This window comes from Palaemon carinicauda, chromosome 1 (genome assembly GCF_036898095.1).
Source record: "Palaemon carinicauda isolate YSFRI2023 chromosome 1, ASM3689809v2, whole genome shotgun sequence".
NCBI classification, from domain to species: Eukaryota; Metazoa; Arthropoda; class Malacostraca; order Decapoda; family Palaemonidae; genus Palaemon; species Palaemon carinicauda.
This window is the reverse complement of record NC_090725.1, coordinates 121,298,328-121,316,621: the sequence shown is the minus strand read 5'-3', so window position 1 is coordinate 121,316,621 and position 18,294 is coordinate 121,298,328. Positions and strand designations below refer to the sequence as shown.

At 34.5% G+C, this 18,294-nt stretch overlaps 1 protein-coding gene across 1 annotated transcript in view; it reads left to right on the top strand.

Annotated features, from left to right (window-relative positions):
• LOC137656683 (intraflagellar transport protein 88 homolog) overlaps positions 1-18,294 on the top strand; it is a 210,798-nt gene that overhangs the window by 167,074 nt on the left and 25,430 nt on the right. Inside the window, exons 11-12 of the mRNA XM_068390921.1 lie at positions 1,548-1,634; positions 9,338-9,456. Coding sequence (XP_068247022.1) covers positions 1,548-1,634; positions 9,338-9,456 — 206 coding nt within the window. The remainder of the gene's footprint in view (positions 1-1,547; positions 1,635-9,337; positions 9,457-18,294) is intronic.

Genomic DNA, 18,294 nt, shown 5'->3' with positions numbered 1-18,294 from the left:
TACTGTCTATACAGTGTATGTGTACGTACTGACTGATAAACCTAAATCATATTTATAGAAAATAAAAGGACAAAGTCTTGTAAAAGTCTATGGATGAACATTTGCATTCTAATGGATAAATGACAGATAGTGGAAATATTTGGATCATTACGTAATTGTAAACTTGATAATGTGAAATGGTAATAGAAAGAAAATTGATAAATAGTTTTGCGTAAAACATTGGGAAATCAATGGAATAAAACTCCTGTAGCCAAAGTGGTTCCCCTGGCTGGTCAAGGCTTTCTCCTCACACCTATTCTCACCAATCATAAAAAACCACAAATGCACTCTTTATGCCAAAAGAAAAAAGAATGTTAGAACTTTGTAATATGAAAAAAAGCCTAGTATATTGTAATATATGGGACGTTTCATCAGTTTGATTCGTATGCTATTCGTATTAGGATAGAAACTGGACACCGCATTTTCTATACTTAAACTTAAAAGATTTAATACTTATTTTGCAATTAATATAATCAAAAAGTTCAATTAGTCAGTGTTTGATTCGTGTAAACTGTATTACATTGAGTAAGTATTGCATTGGAAAGGATTTGGTAAGATAATAACTTCATATAATTGTAAGTAGAATAAAGTTACTTAAACTATCTTGGTTATCCGATACTAAATTTGCCTTAAAACAAATTTTACATACAATAAGGTTATCAGAATCAGACCCTCAAGTGAATGATAAATTGGATGCAGTTATGGTCGTCAAACATAAAATATTAATATAAATGAATGGCAGTTGCTTCTTTAATTTACCTGACTTTGGCTTATGAAAGGTTATATAGAAATGCTCTTTCAGTTAGTGGGAAACTCGTGTTATTGTATTCTCAAAAACATACTACCAATACTGTACTATGTCAGAAACGTAGACAGTAATTACGGTGTATTTTATATGGTTGATTATTGCTGCAGCAATATTCACATTGGATTTGAAACTGTTTTAAAGTTGACTGTTAGGAATTAGGTTGAACAATAACATACTCTGTTAAAATTCTCCCTTTTGATTAGTTTAACTTACATGTGATCAAAGCAAAATTCTTTGATGTGGTGGAACTTTATATTTAAAGTATATTTAAAGTATACTGTGGAGTAGATTTTGATGTTGAATTATATATCATTGGAATGGTTTATTAAACATAATTCTTTGATGTTTAATGATGTAGAAGCTAATAAGTCGTTTAATGGTTATGGTTCTGAAATTTACTTAATCTTTTTTATATAGTTTATCATTTGACTGTACTTAATTGAATTCAAACTGTAATATCTTTGTATTGTAGAATAAGTAGCCAGTAATTTAGCTGTTACGTTGGAGTCTTACTGTAAAAAATTGCATGTTAAGTGTCTTGGCACTTTAATAAGTAAAATATAATCTTCGTAAAGTCCATTTGTATATTGATATACACTCTTAGATATTACATGTGTAGAAAATCTTTCCTACTCTATTGCCTTAGACTATACTTGCTTTTTAAATCACCTTAGTTCCTTTTATTTCCTGCACTTGTCAGATCCTCGTCACGTGCATCACGTAGTGGTTCAGCAACATCTGGCTATGAAGAGGCAGGTATTTTGCCCCCCAAGAGTCCTGGAACAAGGTAATAACTTTCACCATATAAGCTATAATCTTTAAAATTTTCTCTCTCCGAATATTTAATTTGCAATATAGATAGAATCTATAAACTTTTACTTTTAAAGAGAATTATAACTTTAGTCATTTTAAACATGTTTGAGTACATTTCTGTAATTTTTTCATTTTTGTAAATTTAGATGGAGCTACTTTCAGATTGTTTATGCTTTGTGTATTTTCCATTCATTTTGATAAATTTTGTGTAATAAAATGTCATTAAACTAATTGTATTTCTAATGGATTTGATTTATAATATTTTGATGTGTATCTTAAAGTCAGTTGTGTTAGGGAGTTATAGACTATTTGAAGAATTTCATACGTAAGGTATTTCTGAAGATCATTTGAAGTTTATGTAGCAGAAATGCTGTATGCCACCCAGAGTATATGATACTTCAATTTTTGGCTGGTACAGTACTATGCTGTGTAATTGATGTAGATGATTTTTTTAAGACAGTAAATTCACATTAATAATGTATACTGTAATAGTTTTGAGAATTAGGTCATTAAGTTGCAAATTTAGTTTATTTGGCTGGGCAGTATTCAGGGAGAGGTGTAGAACATCATTTACATAGTTCTTGTGTACTGTCACCTAATTGTGGGTACATTAGTGTAAGACCTCTGCTGGCATTGATCAATCATTGCATGCTGTCACCTAATGTTGTGTACGGTAATGCAGTGCCTCTCTTAGTCTTGAGCTATCATTGGTAGGATATCATGTGATATTTTTCACTACCTGGCATATGGGAAGATTTTCTAAGAATTGTGGACAGTTGAATGTGTGAAGTAAATACAGTAATTCCTCGCATATCTTCACTTCACCTATCCACACTTGCCCATAACCCCATACTTCGAGTGCAAGCCTCTGTATTTGTCTGTACCCACACTAAATGGGAAAAGCACTAGTATGAGCAGACTTACTGGTGATCAGCAATTGGATCCCGAGTGGTTTTCTTGATACTTTTAAATAATTTTGTTTGTAGTGACTCAAGTGATAGATAATTTTAATTTTTTTTTTTTTTTTTTATTCTGTACATTAATATTAGCTTAGTGTATTTTACCTAGGTTAGACATTGGTAGGTCACAATTTTTGAATAACCTAACCAATGCTAACCTAAGTTACTGACTCTTATATATTCTTTAACCTTGTATATACCCCTACCCATACTTTTATGGTAAAATCTATTAATTCAATTATAATTATTTCTAAGAAACTTTGCTGAATGCTGAAGTTTACCCTAAAACTTTTTTTAAATCCTGTCTTCTTTCCTTGTAGGATAATAAGACTATCCTTCAAGTGAGGTACTCTTGAGGAGTTTGGTTGGTAATTGCAATTACCTCAGCATAAGTATGAAATTCCTTAGTAGTTTCAGTTCTCTCGTCACACTTACGCAGGATTGACTGTTGTTTGTCCAGCTTCAGATGTGGTTCATTTGTATGCTTTGGGTTATTAGTGGTTTAAAAAGGGAGACATGGTAGAATTCCTATTAATACCTGTGAGGTTTGTTCAGGCGAGTTATTGCTTGGGATTCCTGGTCCTCATTCTCTCTGTGTTGTGTGCCTGTGGTACGGTTATGATTGCAACAATTATTATGAAGAATGGGAATTTCTAAGTTCCTCCTATGAAGGGGTGTGTGCATCTGATGGCTGACTAGTTAAAGAGTTCCAAATGTGAAAGGAAATTAATGTTTAGCTCATGAGAAAATCCTGAGAAAGCTAGGCTAGTTGATTGCTTTCTTGGATTGATACCAATGGACTTCATGAGCTCTTATCTTTATTTGCTTTGTATTTTATATCTAAGAACACCATTGAGTCTTAATGCAAAATCAAAGATTCTAACGTAGCCTGTTTCTTACCCTAGGCTAACTTCTCAAACTTAGGTATACAGCTCTGGTGTACCTATTAGTAAGTTTTCTGATGGTGCACAGTGCAATGTAAGTGTTGACTGCCTCCCCGAGAACTGCTCAATCTTGAATTACTTTAGGTCCATCTGTTGCGAAACCTTGCAGTTCTATTATTATTATTATTATTATTATTATTATTATTATTATTATTATTACTATTGTTATTACTACTTGCTAAGCTACAACCCTAGCTGGAAAAGCAGGATGCTATAAGCCCAGGGACTCCAACAGGGAAAATAGCTCAGTGAGGAAAGGGAACAAGGAAAGATAAAATATTTTAAGAAGAGCAACAATACTAAAATAAATATCACCTTATAAACTATAAAAACTTTAACAAAACAAGAGGAAGAAATAAGATATAAGATATATCAGTATGCCTGAGTGTACCCTCAAGCAAGAGAACTCTAACCCAAGACAGTGGAAGACCATGGTACAGAGGCTATGGCACTACCCAAGATTAGAGAACAATGGTTTGATTTTGGAGTGTCCTTCTCCTAGAAGACCTGCTTACCATAGCTAAAGAGTCTCTTCTGCCCTTACAAAGAGGAAAGTGGCCACTGAACAATTACAGTACAGTAAGAAGAGTTGTTTGGTTATCTCAGTGTTGTCAGGTGTATGAGGACAGAGGAGAATATGTAAAGAATAGGCCAGACTATTCGGTGTGTGAGTGTATAGGCAAAGGGAAAATGAACCGTAACCAGAGAGAAGGATCCAATGTAGTACTATCTGGCCAGTCAAAAGACCCCATAACTCTCTAGTGGTAGTATCTCAATGGGTGGCTGGTGCCCTGGCCAACCTACTACCTATATGACCAAACGATTCCAAGATAAAAGATCAGGCTAGTAGTCTGGATCCTGATATACTTCCACACGTCAAATAGAGTGGACATGGGCAGCTTTTTTATACTTATATTGATGGCATGGCATATCATATGGTTCTGTGGAAAAGGCATGGTAGAATTTAGATAGAGCTTTAAAAGTTTTAGCATGAGCTGAACTGTCTGAACGAGTCTCCTGCCTAACGTAGGTGTAAGAGGTTACTGTTAGAAATAAACAAAAAGGAAAGCCTGAAATTTCCTTTTTGGAAGATTCACCTGGCCATGAAAATGACCATGAGGAGTAATGGTTATTTCTACTCTTTTAGAAGGAAAATTTACATGTCATCAGGATCTTCATATTTTGGATTACCTAACTTTAGTTCAAAGTATTTTAGATGGGTCTCAAGAGGTTGTAGCAGGTTTTGTGAATTTTGTGATTATGCGTAAGGAACAAGTTTTTTCCCTTATGGTTGAGGTAGTGTCTGATGCACAGAAATACTTTGATTACCTCCCCAACTTGGGTTCCATATTAGATCAGAATTTGATGATGTGGTAGCACTAGTGACGTATAGAATGTAAAGATGCTGTGAGATTTCTTTCTTATAAACCCTCTTCTTCCTATCCTCTTGTAACAACTATGCCATAAGTTTCTTCTTCAGGGCCTTCAAGGGATTTCTTTGGAAATGCCAGCAGAACTCATCAGACTTAATGGAGAACACTATGCCGGTATTTCTTTGCAGATCCCTGCAAGATGAAAGGCTTTCCTACTTTCATCAAGTTTGGGAAAATCTTCTGTCCAATCCGTAGATCCTGTCCGTGGTCAGAATGCAGAAATGCTGTGAGGTTTCTCTTTTGTAAACCCTCTTCTACCTATCATCCTGTAACAACTAAGCTATAAGCTTTTTCTTTGGGGCTTTCAAGGGAGTCCTTTGAAAACTGTGATAAACCTTTGTGACTTCACCCTAACTGGAGTTCTGGCTGAAATGTCAGTAGGACTTGTCAGACTTATAGGAAAACACTACTATAGATGTTCTTTGCAGGTCCCTGCAGGAGGAGGGCTTTCTCATTCATCAAATTTAGGAAAACCCTCAGCCAGAGTCATAGATGCTATCTGTGGTCAGAGAGGGCTATTGAAATTCTTTTGTCCTCCAACCCAGCTTATCTAAGGAACCAGTACCTTTACCAATTTATTTAAACAATTCACCAAAGGCCCTTTATTTCTATGAACCTCCCCTGGTGTGCCTATTGCTTCTTTCAAGAAGCTTGGTTGTATTGACCTTTACCTGTAAAATCTAAAAAAAAAAAATTATTTTCACATTTTCTTTCCCTTCAATAAATACATAGAATATTCTAGTGGTAAGTGGTAATTGATGCACCAGTCTCTACCTCTTTTGTTTCTTCCATTGTGCACCACTGATCTGACATCCAGATTGTTTGATTATTAAAATGTCTTCCCCTGCGTTTCTTAGTAATTACTACATGGAGTGTGTATCCTAATTGTTTCTGGAAGTTCTACAGTATATGTGCATTCTTTTGTTGTATTGTGTCAGGCAATACTGTGATTCAAATATACTTAACCCTTGTAAAAAATGTGTTTCCTTCGTGGTACATATCATAGAAAATTATGTTTCAGTGGCTGCCAATCAGGTTAACAGTGTAAGCCCTAAAGGAAGCTTGTAGTTAGTTCAGGGGAAAAGCCAGGGAAGGTTAGGCTAGTTGATTGTAGCGGAAATGGTGATTATAATGCCACCTCTTCACCTTTAGACAATTCACGTAATCAGCCAATTTTCGACGGTGTTGAGATTTATAAGCTCCATATTTTCCTAATTTCCTTTGTTAAAGTTCAGAAGTAAAGTGAATCCTCTCTTAAAGGTTTAAGGCCGCTCATGAATGGCAGGGCAGGGGCAAGGGACAGGATAATACCTTAGAGACTGATCCTACATACTTATGATCAGTGCCTAAGTAGACTAATAGGCTCCCCCAAGCCACCAGTCCATAGCTCACAATGATGGTGAGGTTGCAGACACTACTGGAAACAAATGGTGTTGAGATTGTGAACCAGAAGACCAAATAGGTAAACTGGATCCCCATATCCTTCCTCAAGGTAAAGTAAGCAGCCAGTGACATTGTTTTATTTTTTTTGGAGGGGAGTTGGCATTTCAGATTGTAGATACTCTCAATTTTTTATTTGATTGAATATTTTCAGATATTTTTGTTGCTGGTGATGTATCAGTTAAAGCTGGATGATTATATCACGTTTCAGATGACAATGCATTTTCATTCACTTGCAAGCTTAGCCACTAGCTCTTCAAAAAAGTGGTCAAAGAAATAAATCAACTCTTCAAATCAATTGCCTGAAACACTTAGCAGTGTTCAAGACCCTTCGTGCTCATCAGTCGCTGGTAATGAGGAAGTGTGTTGTGGTGTTTTCAGACATGACAGCATGGGCTTATGTTCAGAAGCAGCTGAAAGCCACGTCAGAATCCCATTTCTGGATATTGGAAATATTTTTATATTGGATAAATATGAAAGGCATAATCCTTATATCTTGGTTTATTTTAGGCAAATTGAACGGCTTAAAAGACCAGTTAACCAGGAAACAACAAATTCTCCCAATAAATGGTTTTTGCATCCATTACTGTATTTAAAGATTTGGAATGGGTGAGAATGATAAAAGTGAGCATGTTTGCTACATCACTCAACAAGAAGATAGGGGTGTTTTGGGTCACCAGTTCCGGATGCTGCAGCATAGAAAGTAGAGCTACATTGCAAGAATGATAGTAGGTTGGCCCGGCCAAGTTGCTTTGTACATATGGATTTGGCTTGAGAACATTTAGGAATTATTTTGATGAATCTTATGCCTTAGATCACATAGCTTATACTTCAAAGTGCAAACTAGCTGTTTAAAAAAGAGGAAATTCTTTACCGAACCTCTCCTCAGGTGTTGCCAAGTGTCTGATTAGTTTCTTTACCTGTTGGTCCTTACAATGTGTATGTTATCAGAGCAACACAATGTTTTTTCACAATGCTTTAGTGATTTCTCCTTATAATATGTGTTAACTGATGACAATACTCTATTTCGTTTATTTTAATTACTGGAAATGTCGGGACTACTCTGATAAGTTTTGTCCTCTTACCTGGTATTAGATTTTTTATTATTTCCATCATAATAGTTTAACCTTGCAATTGTATTACTACTGCATAGGTTCTGTGGCTACCTAGGATGTAAAGAATCCAATTTAATTTCTTTTTAGTTTTTCGTCTCTTGTTTAATAATTGGATCACTTAATTTCATATAGTGATTTTATTTTCTGGTTGGGTGGCTGCATATAATTAAAGATCTTGTCGATAAGATTAAGATTAATATAATCTGACTTCTGATAAAGGGAAGAGGGGTTTTTTTTCTAGTCCCATTGGTTGTATCGTTTTATGGTGAAAAACCTGTCCCTTGTTCGTTGTTCAGTTTTCATCTTTTCTCCCCTAATTTACAGCATAACGGTCAAATTTACCTTCATACTATATATTCTTTATGGTGATGGTAGATAGAAATGAATTAGTGTAAACGGCCATTTTTGTTCATATGAATTTATCCCCTTTATATTGTATTTATTGCTTATCATAACATTTTGGATTATTAAGTGATTGGCATTAAGCGATACAATACACATATCTTTGGTGTTCATTCATCGTCTCCTGAGGTTCTTTTGACTTTGTTATAGTTCTAAATGTCATATTGAAAGGCCTACTGTATAGTAGTTATGTAAATTTTCTGAAATTTGGTTGTGGTTTTACAGTATTTGAAAGGTATTATACTTATCTTTATACTAACATTTTATATAACTTTTTTATATTCATGTATGTTGGAATTAGCTTCAGCTAAACACTAAAGTGGGCTACAAATGCTATCTGTCAAAGTAACCTTCAGGGAACACAATATCAACATGATTTTGTCACTTTTGTCCCCCTTCAGGGCAAACAAATATTTTTACAAAGGCTGAGAGTTTTACTTAATTTTTTTTTTTTTTTTGCATACCTTTTCTGAAAATGGACGAAGCATTTCAGCAGAAATTGTGTTTATTTTTCCAGTAAGAGCCATTTAATATTATTTGGACAAAATTTTAGTTATTAGAGGTACCATCCCTATTTTGTATTGTGGGATTAAGGTCCCTAATCACCCTGTAACCACAAATGCAATTTCTTTCATAATTTGAAGTTTGGCCACAGTAACTCACAAAGTATTAGATTATGTTCTTGAATATGATAATAGGCTTGAAAGTGAAGGTACATGATATAAGTTGGCCATCTATTCGCTAAAATTATCTAGAAACCTTTCTTTGGAAAGAATTTTTGCAACAGTCTCTCTCTCTCTCTCTCTCTCTCTCTCTCTCTCTCTCTCTCTCTCTCTCTCTCTCTCTCTCTCTCTCTCTCTCTCTCTCTCTCTCTCTCATACCTATTTTAATTCCATCCTTATTATAGCTTTACTGAGAAATAATTAACACAAGGTGCAGTGTCTTATGATTTGTTAAGCTAAGGTCATCCAGCTTTTAAACGTTGGATAGCCACCACCCTCCAAATCCTTCATGTGTCAAGATAATCGATGTTTACTTTTTTTTTTCTTGAAACATTTTAATTCACATTTGTGCCTTGTTTGATATTCTGTGTTGGGTAGAGGTATTCAGTCATAGTTCCAGCTAAGATTTATTAATGTAGGCTAATGGAATGGGTTACTATCACTTAGACTATGACCATATATTTAAATGTACGATGAATGTTGTTGGATTAATAATCTTTATCTTTACTCTTAATCATGATGGAACCCCATCTACTCATAAAGCCGGGGCTGACTGAACTATTATAAGATTTGTATCTGGTAAGGTCTGATAAACAGATAAATTTTTCATCATAATTGATTTTATCAATTACTGTATTCAATAACATATCTCCATCTTCCAGAGCCAGTGCATTTAGTGCACGTAGTATACCTGGATCAGCTATAAGTGGAAGGGCTACGCGTCTTTCTCTTAACGACCTGGATGAGAATGAACCATATATTACTTCAAATAAAGAAATTGGTAAGTACTATACTGGTAAAATATTTACATTACCTTTGAGGAGGCTCATTTTTATTGTACTTTTTCATTGAAGATTTGATTTGTTTGATTTTTTGATAGATTTAGATTTAATTTGCAACTCTGTAAGTGTACTTATATATATTGATTTTTATCAGTGTGGTAAATTTGTTTAATTGGTTTATGTGTTACAGAATTATGAATTTGTTAAAAGTGTCTGTTATGAAATGGGCTAATATTTATTATTTTTTGGAAAATATTCTTCATTCTTAGATGTTTTCTCATATTAAATAAGAAAAAGATACGCATTTTTTAAATGGGAATAAAAGCTGTCGTAGGATTTGGTAGCAGAGTTTTATAAGGAAATATTTTTGATGGAGTGCAGCAAGAATGTGGTTGGTGGTTACAATGGGGTAAATTTGATATATCGAAACTTTATGGGTTATACCACCGCTTTTAATAGAGTACAAGCTCTCCTCTTCTGCTTCATACAAGAGACATTCCAGTTATAAAAATCAACAGAAGCAGTTTTCCGATGAATTATTTCTGATCCAATTATTTTTGAATGGGAAGTAAAGGCAGAAGCATTGCATTAAAGAGAACATTATCAACATAAATAGACAAGGCTTATAGTGGATTTTGTCTTTGAACTTTAGTTGTTAAATTATTAGGTAAAGTAGCATAACAGTACATATACTATAGATGAGACTGTACAGTATATCTATGATAATATTTTAATTAATATGTATACCTGAAACACTGATAAGGAGAAACTCTTAGGACTGCAGTGTATATTTTAAAGGTTAATAGAAATAATCAGGTTAGTAACATGAATTTTACCAAACAGTTTCTCCATGCAATTTGTATATGTGTTAGTGTGGTACTGTTATAAACACACATTAGTTTTCCAATCAAATGTCTCTTCAATGTGTTATAATATTTAGACTTGGTAGGTTACTTCTTCTGAAAAAGTCTAAGTAAGTTAACTTTAAAACAATTTATTTCTTTAAAAACAGTTATTAACATCTCCATCACAGGAGTATAGATGGTTTGGTCGGATGACCATTCCGTATGACAGCTTGACCAGAAGTAACTAAAATATCCATATTGGTGATAACGTCTAGTTAGTTATCTCAGCATTTAATGATATATGTAAACACAACATTAATACCGGAAGGTACTTGGATCCGGTGAGATACAACTCTTTCTCACGGCTTGTGTTGTGTTTACTCTTCATGAAAAATGTTACATTGCAAATGATTAGCAGTGTCTTGACTTTCGCATCCTGCTTATGACTGAATTGGCATTCTCACACTTGCTCCTAATTTCTACATTGACCTTTTAGGTCATGGATTTAAACATGTAATTTTACATACATTACATTAGCTCGGTCAGCTACCTTCAATTAATTGAACTCTACTGACACGTTCAAAATATGTTTACTAGGAGTGTGACTGGATATATATATATATTATTTTTTTTTCTAACTTTAGCCATAAACAAACGATGAAGGATGAATGTTCAAATAGGTACATTTAAAAGAAAATTACATACCTAACAGATATTGCCAAAACAAAGAAAAATGCATGGAAAATACAGATCATATATATGATACATTGCTAGCAAATGATTATATGATACCAAAAAAAAAAAAATACTGATGTACATATGATTCGGTAACTTGTAAAGAATAGTTGTCACCTTTGTCAAAAATACAGATTATTATAATACGGTAACTAATAAAGAATATTTGTTACCTTAGTAAAGATATAATTTTAGTGCACAAACACGAATTCCTGGTACGTACACGCACCACGGTTTCGTATATACATATATATTATTTTTAAATATAGGGCTTATATATTTTATTAGATCCCCATAGATTCTTTATTTTAACATTTAGGGCTTATATATTTTATCAGATGCCCAAAAAATGATTTATATTTTAGATGTTTTTAAAATGTTTTTTTAAAATGCAAATGTTCTAGAGTCTCTTCAACCACATATTACTAGCATACTAACTGCTTTTCGTGCACAACACTTTTCCAAGACAATTTTACTCCTTTGAGTGAATGAAGGGGCCAATTTCAAACAGCTTTAAATTGCAATAAATAAGGAGTTTTGTCTGGACATGGCAAAATGTTCTGTTTGATCTCCAACTTATTTTTTTTTAACTTACGCCAAACAAAGATGTTAACGGCCATAAATATCATCACCGTAACGCTGATTGCTGCTAGTAACACTTAGAAATGAAGATCTGCATAAGTCGGTGACGGGTGGTCCATCTCGGTTAATTTCATCAACCGCTTAGCCACTCGTGCGTTGTATGAGAGAGGTAAAGATGGGATTGTAGTCGACCATGTGAAGTTCGCGAAGTAGGCCCGTTGTCTGATGATAGTGTTGATTCCTCGGACCGTGTAATTCGTGGACGTACCGATGCAACCATCTGCTGCAACGAAGATTTGGGAATAGGACGTGGATCCGTCCGGGCATGATACATTGAAGCCGGCCTTGTCGTATCGTATCCACGAGCCGTTGTTCAGTCTGCAATTGAACTTATTATTGTCAAAGGGATAAAGTTTTTTCAGACAACTTTCATGTGTATGGGAGAGAGCACCATTTAGCATTATACCTAACTCACATGAATCCATTGAGTTTTTTTGGAATTCAAAGGAGTCAGCTGTACATATTTTTTTATTCATTGCGTCTGAACAGTGAGTTAATTGATTTAAGTCTTTAATGACCGTATATGTTTCCTTGTCTGGGGAAATCAATAAGTGTCCTGTCAAACTGGATATTACTGGGTTTGAGTTATTTGTCTTGAAAGTCGGAAATGGTGATATCCTGTAAGATTGCCAGGCATCGGAAGAATCAAAGGGAATTGTAATCATAATCCTGTGATTTTCAACGCTTACTGTAATTAGGCTGTAATAAAATTCTAACCTACGTGCGTCTAACAAAGGAATATAACCTAATTTCTCCCGTCCGTTCTCCACAATTAACGTTGTCTCTTATCGGCAACAAATGCAGTGACAGTACACCTTTAGTCGCTAACGTAATAGCTTCCACATAGTCTTTTGATTTCTCAATGAAATGTGCAATTCTATTATGGATATGATCTATTTTTGAATTATAATATGTTAACGTTGCCAACAAATCTTGTACTTCCATAATCTGACTAATATTACTAGAATGTTCGTTCACCAAACTCATAATTTGATTGATAGAAGTTAACTGATTCCTTAGTTCTGATAAAATCAATTCATTTTCATGAATCAAAAACTCAATTTTCTTATTTTGATTACTAATCTTAAGACGATTGGAAATCCCTAAGCCTAAACTTGCAACAGATCCAAAGATGTTTAGTGCAGCAAAAATAAACGGGTTACGTTTTTCAAGGTTATCGTGTCTTACTGTCCACATAAAAGGTCACGAGCCAAAAATTCTGCCTCGTAAGTCTTATTTTGCAAGTTATCGGATAGCATCTCTCCAAATTTTTAGTGTCGGTGCAAGCGAACTCTGTATTAAAAGGAAAGTGTCTTCTATGCATTTCATTTAATGAAACAGCAAACTTTGAAATGGCGCTCTTTAAGCTAGTGACGTCATTCTCTGGGAGAAAAATTGCTTGCATGCTTGCTTCTATAACTATGTTACTTGATGTAATAAAAACGTCTTCTTGTCTCTCTACTATAGTGCCATATCTAAAATCTATACTTTTAGTTTTAGAGCTCTTCCCACACGAGAAAAATGTCTGAACGAACAATATCACTCCTAACAATAAAAACTTCATCTTGGAAACCTGTAATGAGAAAAATATATGTAATTACTCCTGTATTAAGAAGAAAAAATGTTAACATATAAATTTCATAGATAAAAAATAAAAAAAATTCCCTCACTTCCTTCTCTCTTATTTTAATTTCTTATGTGAGCCAATGGTACAATTCTCTCATCAGTGGGTTGGGATACGTTTTGAACTCTAAATCTATTGGCCGTTAATGTTTCCAAAATGCTAATTGGGCCTTCAAACTTAGGTGTTAGTTTATAATTGAGTCCTTTACGTACATTTACCTGTATGTATATATTGTCACCCACGGTATATGTTTTACTGTAGTTGGCTTTGCTATTTTATCATGATTCCTTTTCATTATGATTTGTGATTCTTGTAAATTCTTTCGAAGGATATCAAAACGACTTTTGCTTGCATTTATATATTCTTTTAAAGGATTTGATAAATTAGTTGTTGGCGTTAATTCATGGAAAGGCGTTCTAACTTGGGTACCATACAATGCCTCGTGCGGCGACATTTTAATTGATATATGATATGAGTGATTCAGAGTACTCAGTACCGCAGGTATTGCAATATCCCAGTTGGAGTCTGATCCCCCTAGTGTTAATCTTAATATGTTTAAAACCTTCCCTTTCGCTCTTTCCACTAGCCCATTCGACTCTGGGTGATAGATCATGGTATTGATTTTCTTTATGCTAAGGAACTCACACAATGAGGTAAGGAAATGATTATTAAATTCTCCACCCGAGTCTGAGATTATCATGTGTGGAATTCCATGTTTACAAATGTAGCACTCGTAAAACTTCCTAGCGCATTCAATCGCAGTTTTAGTTTTAAGCGCTATCAGTTCTGTTTATCGAGTCAAAGCATCTACAATTACTAAGAGGTGCTTATTTCCTCTGTCTGACTTGTAAAATCCGGTTAATAAATCTAATTGTATCCTTTCAAAGGGTTGATTGGGCACGGGATAAGCCCCTAGGCTGACAGGTGTTTTCGTGTGCCCTTTGTTTTCCTGACAAGTGCGACAATTAGCTATGTGTTTTTTTATATCTGTAAGCATCGTATGCCAATAAAACAATGATTTAGCTTTCTGTGACATTATGGAGAACCCCGGGTGTCCATGCAATGGGTTTGCATGCAACCAATTTAGGACAGTGGATATAAGTGAGATTGGTACCACTACCTGGTCGTTAGTCACATGTGGTGTATTGCGGGTTTTCCTTGTCACGGATCTACACAGAATATTGTCTTTGATTATACAGTATAATTCTGCTGCGTATACTTTATATATTCCCTTTCCTTACGATTTCCTTCCAAAGCATTTATAATTTTTTCTAATTTCTGATCTTTTCTTTGCTCAGTCTGTAATAATTCAGCGCTCCAGCCCAGATCTTCTTGTTCAGATACAGTTTTAACAATAGGCATGGATGTTGATATATCTATTAATTCAGCTAATGGCTCCGTACAAGATGACACGGGGTTGCGTGATAATGCATCAGCAATATTTGCTTTCCCTGGTAAAGACCCGATTCTCGCGCCAAAATCTTGGATGATCAAATGCCACCGAGTTCATTTGGGGCTGTGACTAAAGCCTTTAAAGAAGTCGGTTAGGGGTTTATGATCAGTAAGAACCTTGACGGGATAACCGTATATTATGAACTTAAAATGCACTAGTGAATTAACAATAGCTAGTCCTTCCTTGTCTATTACTGCATACTTACTTTCGGAAGTTCTCAGTTTTCGAGAATAAAAAGCTATCGGGAAAAATTGTTTTTCATGTTGCTGAAGCAATACCCCTCCTACTCCTAAGTCTGAGGCATCTGTTGCAATGAAGAATTCCTTACCGAAGTTAGGAAATTTTAAGATAGGAGAACTACACAGTTCATCTTTCAAGGTATTAAATGCCTGTTGATGCTGCTCAGACCATATGAAATCTATGCCCTTCTTCGTAAGATCAGTTAGGGGAGCTGCTATTATTGAATAATTGCGTATAAAACGCTTGTAATATCCACTACACCCCAGAAATTGCTGTATTCCCTTGAGATTAGTAGGTATCGGAAAGTTACGGATAGCTGACACCTTATCGTGGACTACTTTAAGACCTTGGCTAGACACCGTAAAACCCAAATAGACTAATTCTGTTTTGAAAAATTCACACTTACTAATCTTTACCCTTAAGTTATGTTGTCTTAGTCTCTATAGTACTAGTTCTAGTTTACGTAGATGGTCTTCTAAGGTATTGGAAAAGATTACAAGGTCGTCCATATAGGCATGCAATACATCCTCTAGCAGGTATCCAAACACTATGTTAATCATTCTTGTAAATGTTATGGGAGCACAACGTAAACCAAAGGGCATCCGTAAAAATTCATAATGTCCCCTGGTTGTGCTGAAGGCTGTGTATGGGATACTATTTTCTTCTAATGATATCTGGTGAAAGCTTTTAAGTAAGTCCAAACTGGTAAAATATTTATTCTGATCTAACAAAGATAAAATATCGTCAGTACATGGCACTGGGAATCGATCAGGGATCGTTTCCTCATTCAAGCGACGGAAATCTACGCAGATCTCCATGTTCGATCTTTTTTCGGTACAACTATTAATGGAAAATTATAAGGGCTGTTCGATTTCCTAATGACTCCTTCTTCTAGCATTTTACCTACTTCATTTATCTCATTCTGGAATTTCATAGGGAGTCTGTACGAGGGTACATAGATAATTTTCTGCTTTTCCTTTAACCTTATTTGATGTTCTATGACATCCGTTTTACCTAAGGATCCATCCGTAGTGGAAAAAACATCATGATATTTAGTTAAAAGTCCAAAAAATTTCTGCTGAATATCTTCTTCTTGAATGTCTTTACTGATTTTATTTTTAATAGATTGCAAAAGAGATTCATCCGCAACAGATTGAGCATGATTAATTTCAGCGACGGTAAGAATACGATGTTTATAAACTTTTACATCCAAGATATGTTGATTTTTGTGAATTACTAAAGTTGTATTTAAATGATTACAGACTTCAATATTACATTGTTGATGTGAGCCTACTGTATAAATAGCTTGTGTGACGGACAATCCGTTAGTTTTCAAGGTGTCGGAAAGGATTAATATTTCAGATCCCGGTAACGTTTTCTTTATTTGCACTATTAAATTCGAAGGTACGTTCGGCTCGATAGATTGCGTGCAAGATGATATTACGGGTGAACGAGAATTCTGTTGGGTCGCGTATATTATTTCTTTATTAGTGAGACAAGTTATTGGTTCTTCAACATACGTCACTGTTTTATTTGTCGTCTCCTTTTTATCCAAAACTGATTTTAAGGTATTAGAAGACTTATAGAATTTTCCTTTGATATACGCTCCGTGCTTGGCAGGGGCTAAGATAATGTTTTGATTACCCATACAGTGTAGACGGGTATCCTATAATTACAGCTGGATACATATCAATGTTTTGTACAACAATAAAGGTATCGGCGAACGTGCGCTTACCGACCTTGTACTGAACATGAGTTACTCCTATTACATTTAATTCATTATTTCCTATACCCGAGAGCCTTACTCCAGACTTCTCTATAGGGAAGTTCGAAAACAACAAATGATGTGTCCTCAAATCCATGATATTACGTGGACTACCAGAGTCAAAAAATAATGTAAAGGATCGGTGTTCTAAATTTACAGCGTATAATGTTGGTCGTAACTCACTTTGACTTATTATTGTGTGAATTTGTTGCAAATCTACAGGAGCATGCACTAATTTATTTGATTCGGTCGTGTGTTTCGTAGGAAAATCTATTGCCTCACAATGATCTGATAAAACATTAAATGGATTATTTAACACTACTGATGTTGATTTAAGGAGACCGTCCGCCATGTCCGCCATTTTTTTTTCTAATGATCCAAATTACACCTTTTCTATATATGTTTTAGACATATATAATACCTTCATCATATAAAAATTTCAAGTCATTTGATCAAAAACTTTTGGATTTATTAGCAAAAATCATGATTAAAAAAAAAAAATTAGGTACATTTTTTCCCACTACTATGATGTCAATTGTATTGAAACTTATACCATAAAAACTACTCTATCAACCAAACAATTCTGTTAGACAGAATTTTTATTTTCCTTTTTTTTAATGAATTTTTATTTTTGTTCCTCGTCTAGACGGAAAATAATCTTGAAAAAAAAATATAAAAAGAAAATCAAAATTTCGTCTGACAGAATTGTGGGAATTTTATTCTTCTTTTCAATAATATCTTTCTCTCTAATATCAAACAACAAATAAGTGAGAAAAATGTACCTAAGTGTGAATAAGTATGTTTTTGAGTTATGAGCTCCCAACGACTTGCAACAAATTTTCGCTTCTTTTCTTAAAGAAATCAGGATAATATTATTATGATAACTTTTATTGTTTATTCTTACATAAATGCACCCTTAACGAGGTATTTGAACCCTCAGTTTACTATTCCTATGTTACGAGTTGCCAGCGATCTCTCATTGTTGCCAGTGTTATAGTTAGCAGGTTTCAGCTTTTACTCTTATTCATGTTTCCCTCTTTCTTGGTTCTTTTTTTTATTCTCCACTTACTTTTTGTTCTTTTTATCACCTAATGTAACATTGGTATTGCTATAAAGTTCCAGAAGACGTTGTGAAAGCACAATCTACATACGAACTTCAGGTAAATAAACATGCATTATAATTTCTATATGTCTTTGGAAACTTTGCTGATGTTCTCGTAGCTGGTAGTTTTCATTTAGCTACCCTCTACCAATGCCTTTCATTTCTGCCAGAAGTACGATATATCGAAACATAAGAGTAAGAGAGAGAGAGAGAGAGAGAGAGAGAGAGAGAGAGAGAGAGAGAGAGAGAGAGAGAGAGAGAGAGAGAGACATCATGAATTTAATTTTGGAGTGATAGCATTTGGTTGATATACTGTAGATAGCAGTTCAAATTGAGAGAGAGAGAGAGAGAGAGAGAGAGAGAGAGAGAGAGAGAGAGAGAGAGAGAGAGAGAGAGAGAGAGAGAGATCAACCATTATTTGATTCTAAGAG